General features: G+C 44.1%; 1 protein-coding gene across 10 annotated transcripts in view; it reads right to left on the reverse strand.

Annotated features, from left to right (window-relative positions):
* MTMR1 (myotubularin related protein 1) overlaps positions 1 to 26,507 on the reverse strand; it is a 32,068-nt gene that overhangs the window by 1,131 nt on the left and 4,430 nt on the right. For 3 of the 10 annotated variants that reach the window (XM_087941154.1, XM_087941161.1, XM_087941162.1), the window contains exons 3-16: positions 26,414 to 26,437; positions 22,938 to 22,988; positions 20,941 to 21,016; positions 19,074 to 19,168; positions 18,046 to 18,153; positions 17,295 to 17,393; positions 16,432 to 16,515; positions 15,889 to 16,038; positions 13,898 to 14,086; positions 13,073 to 13,258; positions 11,432 to 11,638; positions 9,887 to 9,979; positions 8,490 to 8,603; positions 5,853 to 6,029 (exon numbers count right to left, since the gene is read on the reverse strand). In XM_087941154.1, coding sequence (XP_087797280.1) covers positions 5,853 to 6,029; positions 8,490 to 8,603; positions 9,887 to 9,979; positions 11,432 to 11,638; positions 13,073 to 13,258; positions 13,898 to 14,086; positions 15,889 to 16,038; positions 16,432 to 16,515; positions 17,295 to 17,393; positions 18,046 to 18,153; positions 19,074 to 19,168; positions 20,941 to 21,016; positions 22,938 to 22,988; positions 26,414 to 26,437 — 1,653 coding nt within the window. The remainder of the gene's footprint in view (positions 1 to 5,852; positions 6,030 to 8,489; positions 8,604 to 9,886; positions 9,980 to 11,431; positions 11,639 to 13,072; positions 13,259 to 13,897; positions 14,087 to 15,888; positions 16,039 to 16,431; positions 16,516 to 17,294; positions 17,394 to 18,045; positions 18,154 to 19,073; positions 19,169 to 20,940; positions 21,017 to 22,937; positions 22,989 to 26,413; positions 26,438 to 26,507) is intronic. The other 7 variants (XM_087941157.1, XM_087941158.1, XM_087941163.1 and 4 more) reach the window with 4 other exon arrangements.

Consider the following 26,507-nt stretch of genomic DNA (forward strand, 5'->3'; position numbering starts at 1 on the left):
CCCCCATCTATTCTCTGCCTCCCATCAAGTCCCAGCTGATCGGCTGGGCTTTCTTTGGTTGCCCTGCACAGGAGAACGGAGCTGGAAAGCAGGTTAGTGAGGTGGAGAGGGAATGGGGATTTTGCAGTATCCTTCCTGTGCCACGCCCACAGAACCTGGTAGCAAAAATTTTTTTGAATCCCACCACTGGACGATCTGCAATGGAAGCACAGGCGATTAAAAAATAAAGCAGGCAACAAACGAAGGTAACGAAGAGGTGAGATGCAGACCTACGTTGACGGAATTGGAAACTCCAACTGAGAAATGCAGCAAGCCAAAGAATGGATGGGGATTTTAATTTTATTTTTTAAAAATTAATCTTTCCACACTGGCCCGAAGGTCGAAGAGAGCGAATCTGTGGGCTTCTTGTTGCCTGCAGTCCCCCAAGTCCAGGCATTGCAAAGCTTGGCTGGGGTATTCTGGGGGCTGAAGTCCACCTATCTTAAAGCCGCCAAGGCTGAGAATCGCTGTTTTGAAGTGTTAGGAGAAACAAAGGAATCTCTTTGCTGGTTTGGAAAAGGGGGAAATAAAAGACATCACAGGGGACGGAGGGAAGGACGGAGGGAAGGAGGGTTAACCTTCCCCAGCTGCAAAGGTAGGAATTACCTTGCAGGAGGCTTGAGGGATGACTGATTCAAGGTGACCAAGAGGTCTGGCCTTTCCGGGGTGGATAAGCCCTTCCCACCTGCTGCGTGGAGGTGCGGTGGGCAATTGCGAAGTTGCACACTCAAGATCTCTGAAGGGCACCTGATGGCAGTTATTTTGAAGGAGGAACTCTTTCACGGAAGTTTGAACACGGAGAGACAGCTGTTCGCTTTCTGGGTCATAATTTTGCTACTGCAAATGCATGCATGTGTTGGAAAGGCAGGTGTGTGTGTGTGTGTGTGTGTGTGCGTGTAGTTGTTGCCATTGATGAGACGGTGGGCTGAGCAGCTGCATTCACACACTACGTCTAATCCAGTGGCTGAATTTGCCTGTTTTTCTGGGATTGTACAATACGCTGCAGCATCAATTAATTGAAGGAGCGAGGTTGGTGAAACACACCAGGTCACACACAAGCACACATGGAAACACACGCAAACCCGAGCTTAAAAGCCACTCCAATTTAGCCGCTGCTGCTGCTAGGAATCAGCCTGGGTTAGATAGGTAGGGATACAATTTGCAAATGAAAACAGAGAGAGAAAGGGAGGGAGAAGGAGAGAAAGACAGACAGACAGACACACACACACACACACAGAAACAGAGACAGAGAAACAGAGAAAGACAGAGAGACACACACAGAGAGTGAAAGAGAGAGAGGGAGAGACAGAGAGAGAGACAAAGAAACAGACAGAGAGAAACAGAGACAGAGAAAGGATTGGTTCTGAATTGAGCTGGTAAGCCGCAGCGGATTTCATTTCGGGATTTATTAGGTGCTTAATTAAGAAGGCTTGCTATTACTCCCCCAGCACAGCTAATTATAAGAACCTGTAGATCACAAATAGGCGGGTTGCATGGCAGCCCAATGGGCAGGAAGGAACATCATGCGCGGAGTCTATGTTTTGCTAACGCAGCTTTCTGTTTGGCAACGAATGCAAGCCTCCAACTGCCACCATTTACATGAGGATTTCTCTCTCTCTCTCTCTCTCTCCCTCCCTCCCTCTCCGTACATCTGGGGTGGGGGTGGGGGGGGAAAAGAGATGGCCTCTCTTCTCACCCACCCCCTTCCCAGCATTGTGTGGTACAACATTCACATACCCACAAGGAGAAGGCCGTATAAGCACCACGCACTTCAGGCATGGCTTGTTCCAAACTGCACGGAACCAAAGTCTTGCAGAGGCTCCTTTGCCAGCTTCAAGGACGCCCATCTGATGGGAAATGGTTCTGCAGCGAATGTGTGTCTTGCTTTGGAAGGGCCTTAAATCTTCCTTTTTTTTTTCTTTTTTATTTCCGCCCCCCTTCCCTTCCTCCGAAAGCATCTGTCGAACGAAATGACTATTTTAACCCCGCTGCTTGATTCTGCAAGACGATCCCACCCACATCGTGGCTGCTAGAATAATGCGCTGGAATGGCGCGAGAAGGGAGCAGAACGGAGCACCCAACGGTCAACGCACTCTCCCCCGGGCGGGAAGACAATGGGTGTTTTGGGCCTTCTTTGGGGTGGTGTGGGGTGGGGTGTTGACTGTGATGATTCCCCTCTTTGGCCTAAACGTTGGGAAACAGGCAGGGTTCTCTTCCTGCCATGGGATGGGACCATATATCAATGCACTTATAGACAGACCATCCATGGTGAGGGGGACCTACAGTATATCTATAATGGACAGGAATTCCATTATGAACTAAAAGTGCACTGCTGTAATGGGAGTAACAGCACACTCTACAATGTTTTTGTCTTATTTGGACAAAACAGACTGCCTGCAGCTGTTTTAATTCACGGATGAACAAAGAGGGGAACTTGAGGAGAAGGGATGGCAGAATGTGGGGTGGGGTCAAGAGAGGAATCAGCCTAGAATCGCTACCTAGTCACAAACAGACCAAGTCCAACCCCTCTTGAATGCCGGCGAGCCTGATTTAGCACCAAAACAGTGCTAACCCTCACTGCCAAGTTGAGTAGATTCCTGTGCAAAGGCACAAGCAATAATAAATCAGTTTAATTGGAAATTCACACATGGTCTTGGTTCCTCAATCTGGCGGGATCTTTAGCCATCCCAGATAATCGAATGCATGTTTTCTCTCAAGTTAATCTTCAAGGGAGCTTATTCCCAAGGAAGCTGATAGAGGAGTAGAAAGTCAACATCCTCAAACCAGTTTCTGGTTTCAGAAGGTCATTTCAGCAAGGAATGGCTTCCGGGATTTTGGAAATCCAACACTGAATTACGGGAAATTAAACCTCCTTTCAGCGGGATGCGTGTCAATTTGACGGTTCTTTGGGGTCTTCCCCGGTCCCTGAACTTGGTTATTTTCTTGCAGACATTTCATGACCCAACTAGGTAGCATCATCAGTGCTGGAAGGGAGCGGAGTCTGCTCTTGGGTTGTTCTTCGAAATTATACATGCCCTTTTCATGCAGCTGGTTCCCACAAGGGAATGTTCAGATGCGCTACCGCACTTGACCCATCCACAACATCCCTCCAAAGGCACTGCCAATCTTGTGCGATGCCTGGGCAGCTGGTTTGGTGTGTGGGCCCCGTTTCCACGTGGACTTCCAGAAAACATCTCAGTTTGAAGCAAAGTGGTCAGTTTTGACTACCTCACTTGAAGAAAAGAACATAAGTCCTTTTTGTTTCCACATGGAAACCGTTTCTGAGCTTCATGCTTGATGTGAAAAAGAACCAAACTTTGGTTTTGGGTCTTACAGATTAAATGAATAGATTTTGATAGTAATGACTGTTATGGGTAGAACAAAAAGTTGTGATTTGTTGTTCATGCCTTATTCTTCTGTAACAGAGAGTCAGAAGTCAATGCTTCCTTTTCTTTTTCTTTCCCTATCCTTCCTCACTTTTCTTTCCCCTTTTCCCTTCCCCATCACTGTCCTCTTATTTGCTTTTGTATTTTGTATTTTATAATACCTTATAACTTAATAACCAGAACAACTAGACACAAGGACAGTTTTTCCCCGAATGCCATCACTCTGCTAAACAACTAATTCCCTCCACACTGTCCAACTGTTTACTATTGGCATTACTATTAATCTTCTCATCACTCCTTGTCACCCATCTCCTCCCAGTTATGACTATATGACTGTAACTTTGTTGCTGGTATCCTTACGATTTATATGGACTGTTTCCCAGTATGATTTGACTGCTTATTGTACCCTATTATGACTATTATGATTAAGTGTTGTACCTGATGATTCTTGACTCTTGACAGATGTATCTTTTCTTTAATGTACACTGAGAGCATTTGCACCAAAGACAAATTCCTTGTGTGTCCAATCACACTTGGCCAATAAAGACTTCTGTTCTGTTCTGTTCTGTTCTGTTCTGTTCTGTTCTATTCTATTCTATTCTATTCTATTCTATTCTATTCTATTCTATTCTATTCTATTCTATTCTATTCTATTCTATTCTATTCTATTCTATTTCTATTCCATTCTATAAAAAAGATACCGATCAAAGAAGCATCTTCTCAGTTTAACCTCGAAGTCTTCAAGGAGAAAACTGACACGGAGCCTCATTTCCTACGAAGAATGTTTTAAAATATGGGACACCCCCAGGTGCAAACACCTCAGATCTATTTGTGGCAAGACCTTCCTTCCTTCCTTCCTGGTTTGCTTTGGAAGGAATCCGCAGATCACCTCAACTTGGTTGGCTAAGGCTCCATCTGAGATCTATCCATGTTTATTTCGGGAACGATCACAGATGGCTTTAATATCTGCATGAATAATTGATAATGAAATGTGGACTACAGTATGTATTTATACTTCAGCACCAAGCTTTTATATCTAAGGGGTGGTGTGTGTGTGTGTGGGGGGGGAAGCTTAGAACAATTTGCTGATTGATCTATTGTTATTTAAAATGTAAAACTACATTGGTGTTTGGTTCTTCCCTACCAAAAGCTTTTTCCACACAAGGCTGTGTTCCCAGCCATCTCAATGAAACATTTCCTTCAAAACATGCAAAAAGAGGGCTGTGAAAATATTCACAGACCCCCTCACATCCTGGACACAAACTGTTTCAACTCCTACCCTCAAAACTACAGAGCATTGCACACACAACTAGACACAAGGACAGTTTTCCCCCCCGAAAACCATCGCTATACTAAACAAATAATTCCCTCAACACTGTCAAACTATTTACAAAGTCTGCATTACTATTACTATTAATCTTCTCATCACTCGTCACCCATCTCCTCCCACTTACGACTGCATGACTAACTTTGTTGCTTGTATCCTTACAATTTATACTGTTTCCTAGTATGATTTGATTGCTTATTGTACCCTATGACTATTATTAAGTGTCATCCCTGATGATTCTTGACGAATGTATCTTTTCTTTTATGCACACTGAGAACATTTGCATCAAGCCAAATTCCTTGTGTGTCCAATCACACTTGGCCAATAAAGAATTCTCTTCTCTTCTAATTTCTCTTCTCTTCTATTCTCTATCCCGTTCCATCCCATCCTGTCCCATTCTGTTTAGATTCTATTCCTATATTCTTCTATTCTATTCTATTCTATTCTATTCTATTCTATTCTATTCTATTCTATTCTATTCTATTCTATTCTATTCTATTCTATTCTACCTTATGACTATAATTGTTGTACCTGATGATTCTTGACTCTTGACGAATGTATCTTTTCTTTTATGTACACTGAGAGCATTTGCACCAAGACAAATTCCTTGTGCGTCCAATCACACTTGGCCAATAAAGAATTCTACCTCCCCAAATTGTGGTTTCTTCAAAATGATCTGTAGCTGGGGCCCGATACGTTGCATTTTTTGTTTTGGCCAAAATTCCACACCAGAGTGGCAATATTCATTAGCTGGCAGTTGGCTTATAAGTCGTTTTAGGAAGAGATTGAAGAGTACGGGGCCCAAGATGGAACCTTGTGGCCCCCCCGCTGCTTATGTGCAGTGGATCCTAACTTTTAACTAAGAGTTGTGACTTCGATCTGCAGTTTTTAATAACTGCATCACAGTGATTATATGTCCTGAGCTGCTGCCGGGATGAAAGGGAGAGAAAGAAAGTTCAGCAGATCTAATCTCCTGTTAGTCACCCCTGGGATTATTTGTATGATTGTAGTCAAAGCTCTTAAGATTCCTACTTCAGAAGTAGACGCTTCTGTCGTTTGCTTTTTGCAAATTTGCAAAACAAATTGCAGGCAGACCTTACCTGGGGTCTCATTCGGGGGTTCCAACGTACATAGTAGTTGACCCACAATTCCAAATGATTTAAACTGGCTACTGGATAGAGAACGTGGTTCTTGTAGTTGACGTAGAAAGGGTTACTGAATTCTTCCGCCTGGCTATTGATGTAGGACCACAGAGAGACAGTTTTGGTGTTTATCTCCTGAGGAAAACAAACACAGTTATGAAAAGGGTATACTAAAAGAAAAACGATGCTGCATTATCACTCAGATGGGTTTGGTGAGCTGCCTTCTCCTGGAAGAGGAGCAAGCACCAGACAGGTTGTCAGGTCTAGCCCCAAAAACACCGTAAAACAATCCAGCTGAAGTTTAGTTCATTATTTGCAAATACTTTATACAGACAGAATCTGTTCTGGTAAGCTGGCAGCAGGTGTGGACGGCTGAGGTCTGAGAGAGCGAGGACTCAGATGAGGGGGCCTGTGTGTGATGCAGGGATGGGGCCAGGACCCTCAGGGAGTGGAGTGCTGCCTTCGGAGATTGTGGAGGCTGGCAACAGTGAGGAAGAGGCCCCCGAGAAGCCTGCGCCCAGTGCGTGCGCGTGCAGGGCTGCTCAAAGGAGAGAGCAGCTGCAGCAGCACAGGTGACTCGGGAGTAAGGCTGCAAGGTGATGGCCCCTCCCTTAAGAGATAAAAGCCAGTTGAGAAACCGGAGTTCTTTGCAGGAAGCAAAGAAGTTTTTACACTCAAGCCTTTGTCAACGTTCGGACTATCTTGGGTTGTGTTTGGAGACTCTTTGTGTTTGAAATATTTCTTAGTCAGAAAGCATGTAAAATGGGGCAAATCTCACGTTACAATTGTCTCGCTCGGCCATAGAAATTTCGGGCTCAATTCTGATCTTAAGTTAAGGACTGACTGCATAGAACAGTGATGGCAAACCTTTTTGTTGTGGTATGTCAAAAGCGCACGAGTGTGCTAGCATCCACAATGCAATGTGCCCCCCCCCGCACACGCGTGCGCAACACACCCGCCCCCTTACCTGCACTGAGCACGTGCGCACCTCCCAGCTGATTTTCTGCCCATTTGAGGCCGTTTTTGCCCTCTCAGAGGCTCGAGGAAATACCAGAAGTGGCCGTTTTCACCCACCTGGAGGCTTGAGGGAAGCCTCTGAAGGCCGAAAAACGGGCCCATTTCGGCACTTCTGGTATTTCCGGAAGGGCCGTTTTTCGGCCTCCCGAGGCTGCGGAGGCCTCCCTCAAACCTCCAGGCGAAAACTGCCTCAAATGGGCCGAAAATCAGCTGAGAGGCAAACGGATGCGCAGTGCAGGTAACTTTGGCTGGGGCTCGCGTGCCCGTACAAATGGCCACCTGTGCCATAGGTTTCCCCATCCCGGGCATATTCTCAGCCATTGCTGGCAGTTCTGAGGCCGGTACAAAACGGGCCAGGGTTATTTTAGAATACTGAGCCATTTTTAAAAAACGTTTATCGGGCAATTAGTTGATTGATTTAAAATTTAGGCCTGTGTGGGTAACGAGCTGGGTAGCCACGATGCCCTTGTCACAGTGAATGGTGCCTGTTTTGAGGGCAGGGAAATAAGATAAAATCCTGAAACAATGAAATTGTCTGAATGTCAGCGAATTCTAGAGCATAGAATCGATGAAGGGGAACTGTAGGGAAAAAAAACAAAACAGGTGTAATCCTTAAACCTACCAAAATATTGTGCGTTGTAATCAAATGTCTACGTTTAACAGGGTCATTAAAATTCAAAGTCGAGTGCAATCTTCCCTTATACAGCCATTATTAAATCGAGGTTTCAGAACTGGAATCCGTTATTGGATTTCTCTCGCAATTCTCTATTCCTCCGGTGCTATAAAGCATTTGTTTCCACTACAGTCATCTCTTAAATGGCATTTTCTTTTTTCTTTTTTTTCCTTCCTTCCTTCTTCCCTCTCCCACCCACCCCGAAAGAGGGAGCTGCCTTATTAGATTATCCATTCATGAGAGGCTGAGAGCCAGGCTAGGAAGGATCTATAATTCAGCTCCATCTTGTGGCACAGCCATGCAATTTGGCTGCGTTCCTTCGAATACGAGAGCAATTTGAAAGGACACCACCTCTTCTCAAAAAACAGGAGAGAAATCCTACCTAGCTGGAGCTTTTGGATGGCTTGGAAGTCAACGGGGACTCAGAAGGTAGACGTAGCTCTCTATTTCTACCTGGTTTTGCAATTTCTAGTCCTGGAAATTGAGGATTATTAGACCCAAAATGTAGAACATCTAACCCACCGGGGAGGAAGATCAAACTCCAGACACTTCTGTGTCACATTATGCCCTTAAGCTGGTCGTTTCGGCTAGAAATGTTAACTTGCTCTTAAAGGCAGGAATGGTGTTCACGTCAAAGACTTTGTGGAGTTTGGTGCTGTGACAGACGAATATTTAAATCTTTTCATGCTGTACACACGAGTGTTCATGTCTGGCCACTTGAAGGCCTGTGGACTTCAACTCCCAGAATTCCCCAGCCAGCATGGCTGGCTGGGGAATTCTGGGAGCTGAAGTCCACTGGCCTTCAAGTGGCCAAGCTTAGATATTCCTGCTCTACGAGAAAAATGACCCCCAAATATCTTTCTCGCCGTTTTATCCAATCATCATGTTGCACATGGACTATTTACCTCTTTTACTCGCTGATGGTCCGAGTTGTACAAAAAGGTGCCAAACAGACAGCTGTACAGGTGATCCAAAATGTTGATCAAAAACAGCTCGTTGAATTCGAAGGCGGCTGGGAACTAAAATGGAAACACAACTTAGTTTATATTTTCCCCCCATGAGTAAAAGGCAATCCACTTCTCACTGAAGCAGAGAGTGTTTTCGTGGACTTAAACACACGCGGGGGGGAAGGTGTGTTACAACATGCTCAGCTGGGCTAGCGCGGTTCAGGCAACAGTAACGAGAGTCGGAAGAGACCTTGGAGATCATCTAGGGCAACCCCCTGCTCACACAGGAGACCTATTCTATTTCTGAACATAATGGATGTCCAGTCTCTTCTTAAAAGCCTCCAGGGATGGAGGCTTTGATTCCCAGTGATGCGGGAAACCTGATCAAAATGTTGATCAAAAACAAATCCCAGCTCTTGCAGATGTCTAGGTTGGCCAATTCATCTGAGCAAGATATGAAGGTCTATTTATGATATTTCAAAAGACAAGAATTCAAATGCTTGCTGCTTTGTGTAAATGCTTGGCCTAAATATTCCTGAAAAGGGGTTTTTTTAATTGCTCGCGTGAGCTCATCCTAAGCAAGAGAAGACAATGAAATCACTCTAGATTTTTCTGCTTGAAAAGCAGTTTAACTCAAACCCTTTCTAGGTTGGCTTCCAAGAGCCTTTCTGAACATAAATATGTGAAACTAGCTTGATACCCACGCTTCACTACGAAACTACGTGGTCGGGCTCAGTTTTGGGGGAAGAAAATAAGGGGGAAAAAATTCTGCCTCTGCCTATGATCTATCAGTATTCATCTGGCTAGCATCCTGTCAGTGTGTGAGAGAGTTGAGGGCTGTTTGGAAACTGAAAAGAGTATTTGCTGTGTGAGCAAGAACGAGACAGCAAGGAGCCTGGGCGTGGCTTAGCTCAACTGTTCTGTACTAAAGCTGCTTGGTGCTGTGAAACTGAAACTCCTCTCCTCTGCTTGTGTTTTGCATTTGGAAGAGATTTCTTTTCAGGTGGGAAGGGGGAGTAGAACTCTTTAGCATCAGAGCATGTTAATAATAATAATATAGGAAATGCTAATGCTCTGATGGTCATTTTGAAAAATCCTTTCTTAGTGAGCCCCTAGAAGCCAAGAGGAACATACGTGCCAAATTTCAAGTTTGTAGCCTTTACGGTTCCGGAGAGTTTGTGATGATGCATCAGTGGTATATTTCTTTCTTTCTTTCTTTCTTTCTTTCTTTCTTTCTTTCTTTCTTTCTTTCTTTCTTTCTTTCTTTCTTTCTCTCTCTCTCTCTCTCTCTCTCTCTCTCACACACACACACACACACACAAAATAAATAAATAAACGAATCGATATCTTCTCACCTGCTTTGTCATTTGCCAGACACAATCTATGAACTGTAGGAAGACAGGGGATCTATCAGCATCTGCGTGATCATCGTCTCCATGTCCGACTCGCTGTAGGAGAGGAAAACAAAAATAAAAAGGAACTTAGGAAGCTGGGGAATTCTGGGAGTTGAAGTCCACCCATCTGAATGCTGCCAAACAATATGTTAAGTTGCTGTCATGTAGGAACCTAGCCTGCAAACGATGGACGCAGCCCACATTCATGGGTGTAGAACAGGGGTGGGCAATTCAGGTGAGACACGATAGCAGTATTCCAATTTTTTAGGGCAGCCAAAAAAGCCAATGCAATCCTAAATTGCCTTAACAGAGGGATACAATCAAGATCAAGGGAGGTACTAATATCACACTATAAAGCCTTAGTAAGGTCACACTTAGAATCCTGCAGTTTTGGTCACCACACTATAAAAAAGATACTGGGACTCTAGAAAGAGTGGGGAGAAGAGCAACCAGGATGATGAGGGGACTGGAGACTAAAACATACGATGACCGGTTACAGGAACCGGGCCTGGCTAGTCTAGGGAAGAGAAGGACCGGGGAGACAGGAGAGCAAGTCTTCCAATATTTGAGGAGCTGCCCCAGAGAGGAGGAAGGGGGTCAAGCTATTTTCCAAAGCATCCAAAGGCCAGACAAGGAATAATGGATGGAAACTGATCAAGGAGAGATTCAACCTGGAAATAAGGGGAAACTTTCTGACAGTGAGAACACTCAACCCATGGAACAGAAGTTGCCTTCAGAAGTTGTGGGAGCTTCATCCCTGGAGGCTTTCAAGAAGAGACTGGACTGCCATCTGTCTGAAATGGTGTAGTTTCCTGCTTGGGCAGGGGGTTGGACTAGTTGACCTACAAGGCCCCTTCCAACTCTGTTAATCTAATTTAATCTAATTTAATTCATTTTCCCAAGGGACCACTTGAGAATCTGGGATTGTTGTGGAAGGGCGAATCAATAGGTGTGAAGGTCCATAGGAATGCATGCATGCACCTATGCAAATTTGAAAAAAAATACCAGTCACCTTCAAAATAAAAGCATCTACGGAGGCTGGACAGGGACAGCCAAAAGGTTGAATGTAGCCTGGGAGCCATACAACCCTCAGGTCTGGGGAGTATGATGTTAGCAATGGATAGAAAACATTTGGGGGGGAAAAAAAGGAACAGCCATTTCATAATTGAAATGGATCAGCCTTAGAATGCTTGTTCAAAAGGCAACTGGACTTTCTTGGGAGAGTGGTGCGGTGGCCTAGAGGTGGAGCTCTCGCCTCACAACCAGGAGGCTATGAGTTCGATTCTAGGTAGAGGCAGATATTTCTCTCTCTGTGCACATTGAGAAAATATCTGTTGAACAAAACCCCGCTCTGGCGACAAGAATCCTAACAGTTGGCTTCATACAGATCATGCCGGCATGTCGCTCCTAATAAATCATTTGAAGTTTTTTGAAGCTTGGATTGAGGCTTATGATTTAATTAGGGTGATCGCCGGAATCCTGGCATCCGTCTTGCGTGATACTCACCATGGCAAAGCGATGGCCGAAACTCATCCATTCCTTCTCCAAGAGGACCTCGAAGCCTTTGATGGTCCGGTAGTAGCTGTCCAGCATGAGCATCGCCAAAGAAGTCAACTGAGTGGTCCGGTCCCAACCGTCGCTGCAATGTACGACCACCGAGGTTTTGCCCGATTCAATTTTGTCAGCAATTCTCACAGCTCCAGCCAGAAGCATCTTTTAGACAAAAAGAAGAAGAGGAAGAAATAGTTAAAAGGGTCAATGATGGCCTGGGCAATTAATATAGGTCGTAGTATAGAACTAGATGATTGTGAAAAATTATAGACCAAAAAGTTAACATTGTCAACAGCTTATAAAGAGAACCCGTATAAAACGTTCTATCGATGGCATTTAGCGCCAGTGAGATTGGCAAAAATGTACCCAAATAGGAAATCAGAGTGCTGGAAATTCAAGCAGAAAGATGGAACGTTCTTTCATATGTGGTGGCAATGCCCCAAAGCCAGGAAATATTGGGCGAAGCTACAAAGATGGCTACAGGAGATAACAGAATATTGAATAAATGTTGAGACTCTAGAAGAAGTACAGAGAAGGGCAACCAGGATGATTAGGATACTGGAGACTAAAACATATGAAGAACAGTTACAGGAACTGGGCTTGGCTAGTCTAGTAAAGAGAAGGACCAGGGGAGACAGGAGAGCAGTCTTCCAATATTTGAGGGGCTGCCACAGAGAGGAGAAAGGGGGTCAAGCTATTTTCAAACGAAGGCCAGGCAAGGAATAATGGATGGAAACTGATCAAGGAGAGATTCAACCTGGAAATAAGGAGGAATTTTCTGACAGTGACAGCCATAAACCCATAGAACAGAAGCTGCCTTCAGAAGTTGTGGGAGCTTCATCCCTGGAGGCTTTCAAGAAGAGACTGAGCTCCCATCTGTCAGAAATAGTGTAGGGTCTCCCACTTGGGCGGGGGTTTGGACTAGATGACCTACAAGGTCCCTTCCAACTCTGATTATCTGTTAACTAAAAGGCAAGGAGGAATCAGAATGCTATGCAGTATGGGATAAACGGTATAAGTGGTTAGAACATAGGAGTAAGGATTAATGTACAGAAATAAATGCAAGTATATGTAATATCTATGACACGATACCGTTAACAATGTAAATAGAGATGTGTAATTTGGAGAAAAAAGAAAAGAGAAGAAGAAAAATCCAAGTTGAGATAGATAAAGTAACAGGGTTGGGAAGGGACCTTGGGGGTCTTCAACCCGCTGCTTAGGCAGGAGACCCTACACCACTTCAGACAAATGGTCGTCTAATCCACAGGCAGACCCTCCTCCCTTGAAAACCCACCGCCTTAGTTCAAACAAGGAACCTTTGGGTGGCTTCGCACGACAGGTAGTCTTTGAGCTAGGGCAGGAGTCTCCAACCTTGGGGACGTTTAAGACTTGTGGACTTACAACTCCCAGAATTCCCCAGTCAGAATGGCTGCGTGGTGAGTTCTGGGAGTTGGAAGTCCGCAGATATGAAAAGTGGCCAAGGTGGGGAATCCCTCTGCTTTAAAATAACTACTTCGATATGAAATCTCTCCCGGTGGGAGAGAGAAGGAAGCCTAAAGAGAAGCACGATATAAGCGCGATACGATCCCACGTTACCCGTATATACTCCAGCCAGTGCGTACTCTCCACGTTGGACAGCCACCGGGACTCGTCGATGGTGGGGTAAACGATTTCTTTCAGCTTACGCAGCGATTCCCTCATCACGTGTATATTCGGGATTTCCAGAAAGATCAATTCCATGTTGGGATAGCCACTTTCGCTTTCGTACCCACCGCCTTTGGCCTGAAATTACAGTGGGTTTCCATCACCCCTACGCATTGTGTGGTGAAGCAGTTTGGTCTGTTGGTTCAGGCACCGGGCTAGAAAACGGGAGGCGGTGAATTCTAGTCCTGCCTTGGGCATGAAAGCCGGCTGGGTGACTGTGGGCCAACCACTAGGAGACCTGGGAGTTCTAGTCCCACCTTAGGCATGAAATCTGGCTGCGTGACTATGGGCCAATCACCAGGAGACTGGGAGTTGTAGTCCTGTCTTAGGCATGAAAACCAGCTGGGTAACTTTGGCCCAGTCACCAGGAGATGATGAGTTCTAGTCCCATTTTTTGCATGAAAGTGGAGCTAGGTGACTTAAGCCAGTGCGTGTTCTCGTTCTCTCTCTCTCTCTCTCTTTCAATATTTGTCTGTCTGTCCCTCCCTCTTTCTGTCCAACCCACCTCACAAGGTTGGTGATGTGGGGCCAACAGGAGGAGGAAGGAGTGTTACGTTGACTGCCTCGAGTTATTTATAAAAACAATAAAGGTGGGATAAAAATAATAATGAACACTTGACAAGTTGACATTTCAACTGAAACCAAATCGCCTTTTTGGGGGGGCTTTGCCGAAGCTCCTTTAATCCTCCTTTTCCTCCTCCTGTGTGTCTCTCCTACCCTGTTGGTGTCGGCAACGCTCATTTGCCTCGCATCGAAGATGAAAAGCTTGTGAGACTGAGCGTTGGCGTCCATGATGGTCTGTAGGTACTTCTCGTCCTCTTTGCACTGTTTGTCGTTTGGCCCGATGAGAGGCTGGCCGCATCGAGTGAGGGTGGCCTGGCTCTCGGGGTGAATCCAGGATAACACCTAGGTTAAGAGAGGGGGTGGAGGTGAAGGATGGTGGGGGGGGGGTGGAAGAGGAGAGAAAGAAACTAACTTACAAATAAAGCCCTTGCTGAAATTCACCACGTTAAATGGAATGCATAAAGAAGATGCAATTAATCAATGGGAAGCAATCAGATACAGTGCAAAATAGCAAGAACAGAATGAAAGAGTTGGAAGGGACCTTGGAGGTCTTCTAGTCCAACCCTCTGCTTAGGCAGGAAACCCTACACCACTTCAGACAAATGGCTGTCCAATCTCTTCTTAAAAACTTCCAGTGTTGGAGCATTTACAACTTCTGGAGGCAAGGAGTTCCACTGGTTAATTCTTCTAACGGTCAGGAAATTCCTCCTTAGTTCTAGGTTGCTTCTCTCCTTGATTAGTTTCCCTTCATTGCTTCTTGTCCTGCCTTCAGGTGCTTTGGGGAATAGCTTGACTCCCTCTTCTTTGGGGCAGCCCCTCAAATATTGGAAGACTGCTATCATGTCCTTCATTTCATTAAACTAGACCTACCCAATTCCCGCAACCATTCTTCGTGTGTTTTAGCCTCCAGCCCCTAATAATCTTTCTTGCTCTTCTCTGCACTCTTTCTAGACTCTCAACATCTTTTCTCTACTGTGGTGACCAAAACTGGATGCAGTATTCCAAGAATAAAAACAACAACAAAACCCCGACAGACAACTATTTTTACACAACTCTGCCCACTTAAAGCGTCTGGAACACCTATTACATCTCCTCCTATTCTTTCACTGAGCTTCTTGAATTTTAGTACTTGAGCCTGAAGATCCTTGTATTGTCATCTATCAGACTAATTTTATCGACACAGCACAGGTTATCAAGAGAAGAGAAGAGAAGAGAAGAGAAGAGAAGAGAATATAGAATAGAATAGAATAGAATAGAATAGAAAAGAATAGAATTCTTCATTGGACATAAATGTGATTGGACACACAAGAAATTTGTTTTGGTGCATATGGTCTCAAGATACATATGTCAAGAATCATAGGTAGTAGTCAGAGTGTACTATAAATCATACTAGGAAACATATAAAACATATAAATCATACTAGGACACATAATAATAAGCTAGGGCCTATCAAATCATACTAGTAAACAGTCAATAAAAGAATAATAATAAAAATTGTAAGGATACGAGCAACCATGTTACATTCATACAGCTATAAGTGGGAGGAGATGGGAGCTGTTGTGGTGCAGTGTTTAGAATGCAGTATTGCAGGCTAATTCTGCCCACTGTCAGGAGTTCGATCCCTGACCGGCTCAAGGTTGACTCAGCCTTCCATCCTTCCGAGGTTGGTACCATAAAATGAGGACCCAGATTGTTGGGGGCAAGAGGCTGACTCTGTAAACTGCTTAGAGAGGGCTGTAAAGCACTGTGAAGCGGTTTATAAGTCTAAGTACTGTTGCAGGCTAACTGCCCTCTGCCAGGAGTTTGATCCTGACCAGCTCAAAGTTGACTCAGCCTTCTGTCCTTCTGAAGTTGGTAAAATGAGGACCCAGATTATTGGGGGCAATAGGTTGATTCTGTAAACCGCATAGTGAGGGCTATAAAGTACCGCGAAGCGGTATGTAAGTCTGCCAAGTGCTATTCTTCCTCCATTTTTAAAACTCAGCACATCCTCTTTCAATCCAGCTTTCCTTAATTCAGCCTATATCCCCGAGGAATGATCCGGTTTATAATTTAAGCATTCATGAAAACACGTCAGTTTATGGTATGAGGGTGTGAAGAAGTTTGACATCAACACTTCCATTTTTAATCTCCATCTTACTTACTGGAACTCTGCCTTTCGCTCTAAAAGCAGCCACCCGGGAGAGATCTTCATCTTTGACGCTGGTTGGCACAACAAGAACGGCAGGATATGTGTCACAAAATTCATACATGCTGTTAATTTTGGATATTTTCCAGCTCTCGTTGGGTAAACCCTGGAAAAACAAAACATTTTTATATACATCAAACTTTGATAATGACAGACCAACTGCCGGAAGCAAATGTAACCTAATTGGGATAAATAGTTCGGTAGAGTGATATTTTTTTTCCCCTGGATTAAAATTACACAAATGCAATGTTTGGGAACACAGCAAGCAAGCAGCTTAAAGTTTAAAATTCCTGGTGTGTATATTAAACAGGTTGACACCTGGTATTTTCCCTATTCTTCAGGTATCTTGTTAATGTGTTATATCCATTTAGCTCTACTGTATACCGTAAACAATCTTGAGTATCTTGGCAGAGAATTCGTATTCAAACATATACATTTTTTAATGATTATTTTCCTATACACTGATGGTATACAAAACATGAAAATCAACCAGGCTCACCTGTCTTTTATACTCTGCCACCGGATCATAAACCTTCCAACCGTTAGTAGGAAATTTCTCTTTGTAAGTGAACGCAAAGAATGGCTGGATGAAAGGAAAGCCAAGGTTAGTGTCACTGAACTTTGCTTCTTGATTTTCATAGACAGATTTAATTCTGAGAAGCAAGAATGAACCTACGTGCCAGCAAACATAACCACCCAAACTCATTTTTAATATTACAGCAGTCCTCGACTTGCAACTTTTCATTTAGTGACCATTCGAAGTTATAATGGCGCTGAAAAAAGACCCACTCAAGGTTGACTCAGCCTTCCATCCTTCTGAGGTGGGTAAAACAAGGAGCCAGATTATTGGGGAACGAGGCTGTAAACCACTTAAGAGAGGGCTGGAAAGCACCGTGAAGCGGTATATAAATCTAGGTGCTATTACTCTTCCTTCCTTCCTTCTTTCCTTCCTTCCTGCCCTACTACTTACCTTTGGATAGTTGTAGCCAGGCCTTGCACACCCCGATGCCTGCCTGGCTGCAGCCAACAAGCCTGGCAAAGCTTTCCTGAAGGCCTCTGGACCTGATAACAAAGCTCTAGATCGATCCAGAGTTCTGTTATTGGCTGCAGAGGCCTTTAGGAAAGCCTTGCTGGCTGCAGAAGAAGAAGTTCCTGAAGGCCTCTGACGGCGAAAAGGAGGTGACGTTAGTCAGTGGATGACATTCCCCCCCCTCCCCTGAAAATAAGACCTGGTGCCTTTTTGGTGGCAAAAAATAAAATAAAACAAGACAGGGTCTTATTTTGGGGGAAACACGGTATTTACATCCTTTTATTCTTCCTTATGCGTTTTGCTAGGAGTAAGAATTTTTTGTTTAGGCTTACCAGCCCATGAGAAAGAGGAAATGCTCTGGTAATCAGGTTCTGAAAAATCTCCAGTCTCTGTTCTTCCTGTTTATAAGCAAGCCGCAAGTTTCTCATATCCTGTCGAAAGATAGCTTTAGGTCTGACTGGTTTATATATATATATAAAAAAAAAATTACAGCACTTTATAGAAATTTAAGCATTTTACATTGGCGATTCTCGCTGGAGAGGATCATGTTTAATTGATGCTTCGGGCACCGTAAAATTCCATCCTACACTTTTGATTTCTAGGACAGTATTTGTGAGTAGCTTGGGAAAGTTGCTCACCAATGGATCACCACAAACATATACATATATATATACACATACACATACATACATACATACACACATACATACATACACACATACATATACATACACATACACACACACACATATATATATTTGTTTTCATGGGTACTTACATGTATGGCATTCAGCTTTGTTCGGGTATTTTCCCACGTCATTGTAGTTGTGCTTTTAAAGTTGTAGCATTGTTTCGGCAGAATGATAATGGCAGATGAGATTCTGCCAAAACGTCACTACAACAATGACGTGGGAAAATACCCGAACAAAGCTGAATGCCACATATATATATATATATATATATATATATATATATATATATATATATATATATATATATATGCGCGAAATGCCACTCACGCATCGTCACAAAATCTCCAGAACTGTAAAGCCTACAGAATCTCCGCAGACATCCAATCTCTACCTTGCACACAATCTCGATGCCGCAAGAATTGCCTCCGTGGCTCTGCACGCCGATCTTTTCCACTCTACTTATTACTCCGAGGGGAACATCAAGGACAAAATGTGGATCCTAAAATTTGAATGAAAAACACAAAAGGTTTTTTTTTTTCCAAAAATACACCACGGGTAAACATTTATCACCTGGAACAAGATAAAATAATTGTGATAGGACACGTTAGCACACGGCGGGTCTTTATGCTTAGTACATAAATTTCTGGTTGCAAAAAAGGGTAAGAGCAGGAAGCCTCCAGAATGGTGTTTCTCAAACGTGGCAGCTTAACGTGGCAGCTGGAAGTTTATGCGACATGAAATAGCCAAGTTTGAAACACATTGCTCTAGACAAAAAAAAGCCGACAACAGTTCTAGGCTGCATAAACAGAGGGATAGAATCAAGAGCACGTCAAGTGTTAATACCACTTTATAAGGCCTTGGTAAGGCCACACTTGGAATTCTGCATCCAGTTTTGGTCGCCACGATGTAAAAAAAAGATGTCGAGACTCTAGAAAGAGTGCAGAGAAGAGCAACAAAGAGGATGAAGGGACGGACTGGAGGCTAAAACATATGAAGAACGGTTGCTGGAACTGGACGTGGCTAATTTGATGAAAAGAAGGACTAGGGTGACATGATAGCAGTGTCCCAATATCTCAGGGGCTGCCCCAAAGAAGAGGGAGTCAAGCTATTCTCCAAAGCCCCTGAAGGCAGGACAAGAAAAGCAACGGATGGAAACTAATCAAGGAGAGAAGCAACCTAGAACTAAGGAGAAATTTCCTGACAGGGAGAACAATTCATCAGTGGAACAACCTGCCTCCAGAAGCTGTGAATGCTCCAACACTGAAAGTTTTTAAAGAAGAGATTGGACTGAAGTGGTGTAGGGTTTCCTGCCTAGGCAGGGGGCTGGACTAGAAGACCTCCAAGGTCCCTTCCAACGCTGTTATTCTATTCTATCCCAGAAAGAAAATGCATGATGTGCAATACAGAATAAAGACTCACCCTCTCAACATTCTTGAAATACATTTTGTAATCAGTCACTGTCAACGTGCCACTGATGGCTCCGATGAATGGGCAGATATAGACCACGTCTTTAGCTGAGGGAAAAGGTGATATTTTATTAGTGCTTACATCCCTTCAGTGAAAACTCTTTCGTGCAAGATACGATCTCTGCTTTCAAATCCCAATTTGAATACGGCGTGACGGGTGGCATAAAGTCCTTTTGCATAGCAAGGCCCCTTCGTTTTGTAGTTTCATATTTTTTACAATAGAAGAGTCAAATAAAGATCAAGCTATGTCAATTTTAGGAAATGCTAAAGGCACAAGGATTCTCATTTCAAAAATAAATGAATGTTTAAGCACAGATGAGGTCTTAAATTTTAGGTTTATACAATATATATATATATATATTGTGACATATATATGTATGTATGTATGTATGTATGTATGTATGTATGTATGTATGTATATGTATATATATACACGCAAGTCATTATATATCCATCCAAAATGAGAAGGATCAACTTCTTTGATGGAATGAAAGTGCCTGCTCCAATCCTTAAATAATTTTTGTTTAATTTCCTCCCACATAAGTTGCTTAGATTATAGTAGCTAGATGTCTAATAGCTTTATCACGTCAAAACCTCAGAAAAAAAGACTATCGTATCAATTGAAAAGTTTTCCTGATATTACCACAGAGCAAGTACGGCATTAGAGCAAGTATTGTGCTGTTCTACTGACGTTATCGAGCAAGTGATCTCCAGGGAAGGACAACTTGAATACCTGTGGACTTCAGCCAGCCAGAAATAGCAAATGCATTACAACCAGCTCACCTTGATCCCAAAGGTGTTTTTCCAAAAGGCAACTGGACATTCTTAGGTTTTTCTTTTGAAAACGCATCGCTTCGAATAGAATAGAATAACAGAGTTGGAAGGGACCTTGGAGGTCTTCTAGTCCAACCCACTGCTTAGGCGGGAAACTCTATACCACTTCAGACAAAATGGTTGTCCAATCTCGTCTTAAAAACTTCCAGTGTTGGAGCATTTACTACTTCTGGAGGCAAGGAGTTCCACTGGTTAATTGTTCTCCCTGTCAGGAAATTCCTCCTTAGTTCTAAGTTGCTTCTCTCCTTGATTAGTTTCCACCCGTTGCTTCTTGTCCTGGCCTCGGGTGCTTTGGAGAAGAGCTTGACTCCCTCTTCTTTGGGGCAGCCCCTGACTTCAGCTTCTTACGTGAGAAGCGAAATGTTTTCAGAGGAAAAGAAAAACAAAACAAAACAAGAAATTCCAGTTGCCTTTTGGAAAAGCCCCTCTGGGACAGCCATGACCTGGGCAATTGAGAATCCCCACGGCCTTCTCTTTAATTTTTCAGTGGAGTTTCAGAGAAGAAGAAAAAAAGACGCAGTTTAGAGCGCCAACATTTCATTTCCAAGTATTGAAACATGATCGCAATATATATATATGTGTGTCTGTGTGTGTAAAATTATATTTATATGTGTGTGTGTGTGTGTGTGTGTGTGTGTGTATCTCTCTCTCTCTCTCTCTCTCTCTCTCCCCTACAACAAAGCATCAGGATGAAAACTGCTGAGCAGTTAAGTAATCTGCGGGATTATACGCAGAGACAGCCATCTCGTGGCTTGCTTAATTCTATGTTAATTCGCAATTAAAATTCTTTTCAGGCGGAGTCGCCTTTTTGTGCTCAGCGAGACCCGCTTTGGGGGTTGAAGGGATTAAGGATGCAAAAGATGAAAATCTTGTGTTCCCGCGTAATGGAAGCTATCGAACGGCGAGGGAGATGGCTCGCCGGTGACATTTTAGCCAAGGAGAAACGCCTTCATTTTAAGGGGGTGAGGGGGGTCCGTCTCACTTACCGATCGCTTTGATGGACTCTCCGGGAAACAGAGGGGCTTCCTCCATCTGGGCCAGCTTGTTGCCATCCCTCAGGGCCTGGCAGGGATCCAAAAGGTGGAAAATTAAATTTCGGGTATTATTTGCAGCGGGGGAGGGGGAGGGGGGGGGGAAACCACTGCAAGTTGCTTTGGCTAGAAAGTGACACAAGCCGCACAAATTACAGGGGTTTTTTTTTCTTTCTTTCCCATCAAAACTGGGACAGGGTGGGGGTGGTGGTGGCAGACGCTTGTTTGCAGACAAAGAGCCGGGAGATCACAGGATCCCGCCACTTGGATTCCAGCTCATCCCCTACTCCTCGGGTTCTGCGATGGATCGGCCGCGGCCGATCCGGCTAATGCGGGGTTTTCCGTTGCAGACCTTTTGACGAAGCTCAGGAGTTATGCGGAAGTTACCCATGGGGTTCGCCCCATGGCGAAAGGAAGGGTTCCTGGATGGATTCCCAAGCAGGCGAGGTAGTAGGGGAGGAGTTGTGGACCCCTGTGGCGGATCTGGGGATCTCTCCTGCTGGATCAAGGCAAGAGTCAATCTGTCCAGGTCCTATGGAGCTTCTGTGAACCTGGACGGCTTTGCTCTTGACGACACGCTGACGAAGCGGACAAGGGTTAAGTGGCAAAAACACTGAGGCAAAAGTCAGGCTGATTATTCCAGAAGCGTGGACTAAGGTTGTTAAGGTCCTACTGGATCTAAAAAGGCTTCAGCAAGGCTCAGGGAAACGGAGGCGGGGGTTGTAAGCCAAGCTTCGTAAGCCTCCTCACCTGCTGGAAGTCTTAGAGATCACACCTGTACAGGAAGGCAGCCCGGCTTGCGTTCATGGTGGCTCCGTTACCGGCATTGTGTGGCATTGATAACGGAGGAAAGGACGTTTCGGTGGCCCCAAGGGCAAAATTCAAGGCCCCGTGGCTCTGTCTTTTCTACCTCATGGCTATGGGTAGCCCTCGATTTACGACTGTCATAGAGAATTGAGCTTTCCACTGCTAAGCGAGGCAGTCATTAAGCGCCTTTTAACACCTTCCTCATCACAGTTTGTTAAGCGGCCTGTCGCAGTTCTTAAGTTAGTCAGGCGGGGGTTACGTGAATCTGGCTCCTTCAGTGATTTTTGCTCACCCGGAGGATGCAAAAGGGGATCGGACGACCTCTGTCGTAAATACGAGTCGGTTGTTGAGTGTCTGAGTTTTGATTGGGAGGCTGCAACGGCCGTTAAGTGTGAAAAATGTATGATGTAATTTTAGTATCGGCCGGCTGTCAGGACTCCAGCAAATCCACCCCCATTCAAATCAAAAGTCTCTAGCTGCGTCTCTCAGAGACAATAAAATTGATTTATTAGGAGTGGCCATCTTGGCGTAAGCTGGATGCAGCCGATACTAACTTACATTATACACTTCCCCCTTGACCCTGGTCTTCCTCCCACCCCTGGATGTGACTTCTCCAATGGGACACATCCTTCTCCAAGAGTCATCCATCATGCTCTCCGATAACTTTCTTATGTTCTGACAACTTTGGGCTACTGAGGTGATTATCTAGGCATTTAAGGAATGCCTTGTTTTCCCCCCGGACTCCCTTTTTCTGGCAGCTAAAAAGACCAAAGGAGTATCTTTTTAGCCCTCAGGGCCATCGTAACTTCGGCACATTACAATTGTAAGTCGAGGATTACCCTTGCTCGAAAGTTCAAAGTCCCTGGGGAAATAAGGCTAAACTTTGGGGCGTTTTAAGAAGAACCTCCCCCAGTTCAGCAAAATCCTATCCTTGGCAGGAACAGATTCGCTAGGTTCTTCCAAACATACAGCCCTGTTCGGGTCTCCATGTTTCATGTCCTCCATTCAGTTGCCAAGCTGTGGAGGAACAGGTTAACCCCCCCCAAAAAAACCAAACACAAAACCCCCGCAGAGTTTCCATTGCCCCACGGAAAAAACACGAGCTGTTTAAGTTAGGGGAACGAAATAGGAGTATAAATGTCAACCTGATCAAATTCTGCGTCAGAAGGATAGCCATTGCGTCCATCCTGAATCTCCTGAATTGCAGCGAGTGGCAAGCGGAAGTAAGAGAGGGGCGGAAGGAGGAAAAACATGCACAGAACAAGGTGAAAGGACAGAATTATTATTATTTTTTGCAAAAAAAAAAAAAGAGAGAGAGAGAGAGAGAGAGAGAGAGACAGCGGATACTTTTAACATAGACCTTCCCCAATCGAATGCATTAAACTCTACAGGGTTGGCGCCTACAAAACTGGCTATTTGGCGGCGTTTAAAAAAAACAAAAGGAAAAACAAAACTAAAGGAACGAACAGAAATGCATGCATTTCTATCCTTCTAAGAGAAGAGCCTTCATCTCACGGAACACGAAGTACGCCCTGTCCTTTCGACACGAGAAATCTTTTAACCTCTCAAACAGGAAAAGGCAAAATGCAAAGGATAAACGTAGCCCAGCATGCTTAAAAACAAAAACAAAAAACACGACAGAAGGAAACTGACTGACAGCACATCTTGGTAGCAGTTACAGAAACCATGCAACAATTTGAAGATTGAATAATGGCGTTTCCCCCTTCCCTCGCTGGTTCCATTAAGAGAATTTTTTTTTTTTGCTAAGAATGCAATGAAACTGTCTGGAATCTGCTCATTTGGGGCGAGAATAAGGAAAATGTGCTGTCCCAGGGTTCTGATCGTCCGGTTAAAACGCCAGGTTGAAATGGTACTGCATGTCATAGGTTCTCCTCCCAAGAGCCGGGTCGATCCAGGAATGATGCTCTATTGCTGTTTGTTTATTGGAATTTGTCAAACAAAAATGAGAACTAGAATAAGAGAATAGAGATAAAATGACAGGGATAACAGGCACGTTAGTGCGCTTAGGCATGCCCCTCTAATGACCACTTAAGGATGAAGTAAGGTCCACGGAAGTCAATTTGTGCCTGAAACTGTGAACATTTGTAGCGGAGACAACGGGTAGGGCATGTTCAATACTCAATACTTTGGAGAACTTTCCAGGTCAACTGATATCTCCAATCTTGGCAACTTTTAAGACTTGTGGATTTCAACTCCCAGAATTCCCCAGCCACCATGGGAATTCTGGGAATTGAAGTCCATCAGCCTTCAACTTGCTAAGGTTGAAACACCTCTTATCTCAAAGTCAATATGGTGCAGAAAGCTTTGAAAGGATTCCTCCAGAGCAGGAAGTTTTGGCCTTGGCTGGCTGAAGAATTCTGGGAGTTGAAATCCACAGGACCCAAAGTCACCAAATTTGGAGACGCCTGCTCTAGAGTTGCAGACAGGGCGGTCTTTTTGACCACGGAGCCCTCTCTTTCCCTGGCTTTGAATTCTGTCCAATGGCTTTGACTGCCCACCTAAATCTCCATGCTCCCTTATGGAGCCAAAGCACTGGATAAATTCCCTATCTCTTCTCGCGGAGGTCCCTTTCATTCGGACAGCGGAGTTCAATTGGCCTTCAAAACATCAGCAGCCAACCTTCAGAAGATTAAGGTAGATTGCGCTTTGGAATATTATTTAAAAGAGCAGAACTGAGCTGTTGTGTTTTAAATCTCGTCTGTCATAGATGAAGGGTGTAGAATATAGCAGAAGACTCTGGCATAAAAAAAAAAGAAGCTAGAAAAGATTTGGCTGAACGCTGGGCAATCCAGATAGGGAGAAGAAGAAAAGAAATTGCTAACACTGTGCAATATGTAACTGAAAATAAAACCCTTGGCTTTCACAAATAAAAAAAAACCTTAAAAGCAAATGTGTTTATGGCAGTGATTTTTCATTGTGATATTTCATTTTAAGGTTCGCCATAGGCATCATGCAGTACTCATTATATGGTTAGAAGCCTCCGTATAAAGTAGGGAAGCAGATAGTAAGCAGTCCAAGTTGGTTTTATTTTATTTTTTTAAAATATATATATATATTTCTTGCTTTGTCTATTTGATCATTTGAAAGAGGAGCACTTTCTGGGAAAGGAGGGCAAAGCCAAAAGAAAAGGGGAAAAAAAATCACCACCGAATGAATCTCTATGGAGATTCTCAATCATCCAGGCCACGGCTGTCCCCAAGGTGCTTTGCAAAAAAAAAAAAAAGGCAACTGGACTTTCTTTGTTTTGCCTTGAAAACATTTTGCTTCTCATCCAAGAAGGTTCTTTAGAGCCAAAGAAGTTTCTTGGATAAGAAGCAAAACGTTTTCAAGGAAAAACAAAAAAACCCAGTTGCCTTTTTTTTGCAAAGCAACCTGGGGATACAAGAAGGAATCTGTTTTTAAAAATTTGGGGAGCCACGCTACTGGCTACTGTAGTGATAAACCCCGTCAGACCCGAATTAGACTCCCTCTCCAAAGAGTTTGACAATCAAGCTTGTGTAAACGGAGGCATGAATTGGCCTCTTGTTGGCACCCAGACTATATTAAGGCTTTCCTTAGACTTTTCTTTCCAACCACTTGAGCATACCATCTGCGCCCCGACTGCTAATATTGTCCTCTGCCATCTGCACCATGCAAGAGGACCCATTTTGTCAGAATTAATAGGATGAAACCTAGTGTCCTGCCCCTGTCGGAGTCTTAATCCAAGGAGGAAGATGAACAGCCGACAGGGAGCAGGAGTGTGGCTCCATTGGCTATGGAAAAAAGTGGTGGAAGTGCCAAATCCAACTGGGCAGAGCAGGGGAGAAGTAGAACAAGGGCGAGGGAGTTTAGAGGAAGACCCAAGCCCACCCCCTCTTCATCCTAGGGCACGCAGGGAGGAACGGAGAAGGGAGCAATGTGGGTTGCGTGCTTACGGGGGAGGAAAGGGCCCTGATTCCCTTCATTAGCCACACCTGGGAAGAGAGTTTAAAAAAGATGCATGCTGAGTGCCGCGTCTTCTGGGAACAAACATGAGTTTATCTTGTGTTGACTTTGGTTAACTGTGTTCCTGTCATCCTCCCAACCATGTTGAGTTATTGCCATGCCTTCACGCCTGGAATTCCTTCTCTTGCCCTGCCGGACTAATTATCTTATCTTGCCTTGATTGGACTTATAGTTACAGTTTTTGTTGACCATGTTTTGGACTCTGCAGCCAAAGGCTGTTCTTGGGAGTGTTTTTCTCCAGCCAGAAGGTAACCAGGACATTGGGGGCAAAACTGGAGCTAATAAAAGGACTCCTGATTATCTGGCTGTTTTGCCTTTGTGCCATGCCCCTTTGGGTCATCACACCTAAGTTGTTTCCCTGCCTTTCCAATGAAAGTTAAAAATACTCCTAATCTGGTTTGTATTGTTCACAAAAGCACTGGAATGTACGCACAGTGGTTCTATGGCAAATGAGCTGTTATGCCGCATAGCGAGATGGCCCAGCAGCTTGAAAACAACCATTAATGAAGTCAAGAAGAACACACACCAAAGGCACATCAAGTTCTGAACACAACAGGAAAAAAAAAACATAAAATAGGTAAGAGTCTAACTTGCTGATAGCCACATATATTCTTACCCTTATGGTGGGCTTCCTGTATACCTGTTAGTTAAAATACAGATATTATCCAACAAGTTATAAACTGAAATCCTGATTTCAGGCGAAGCCACTT

This window comes from Pseudonaja textilis, chromosome 12 (genome assembly GCF_049901715.1).
Source record: "Pseudonaja textilis isolate UNSWEBS1 chromosome 12, rPseTex1.2, whole genome shotgun sequence".
NCBI lineage: Eukaryota > Metazoa > Chordata > Lepidosauria > Squamata > Elapidae > Pseudonaja > Pseudonaja textilis.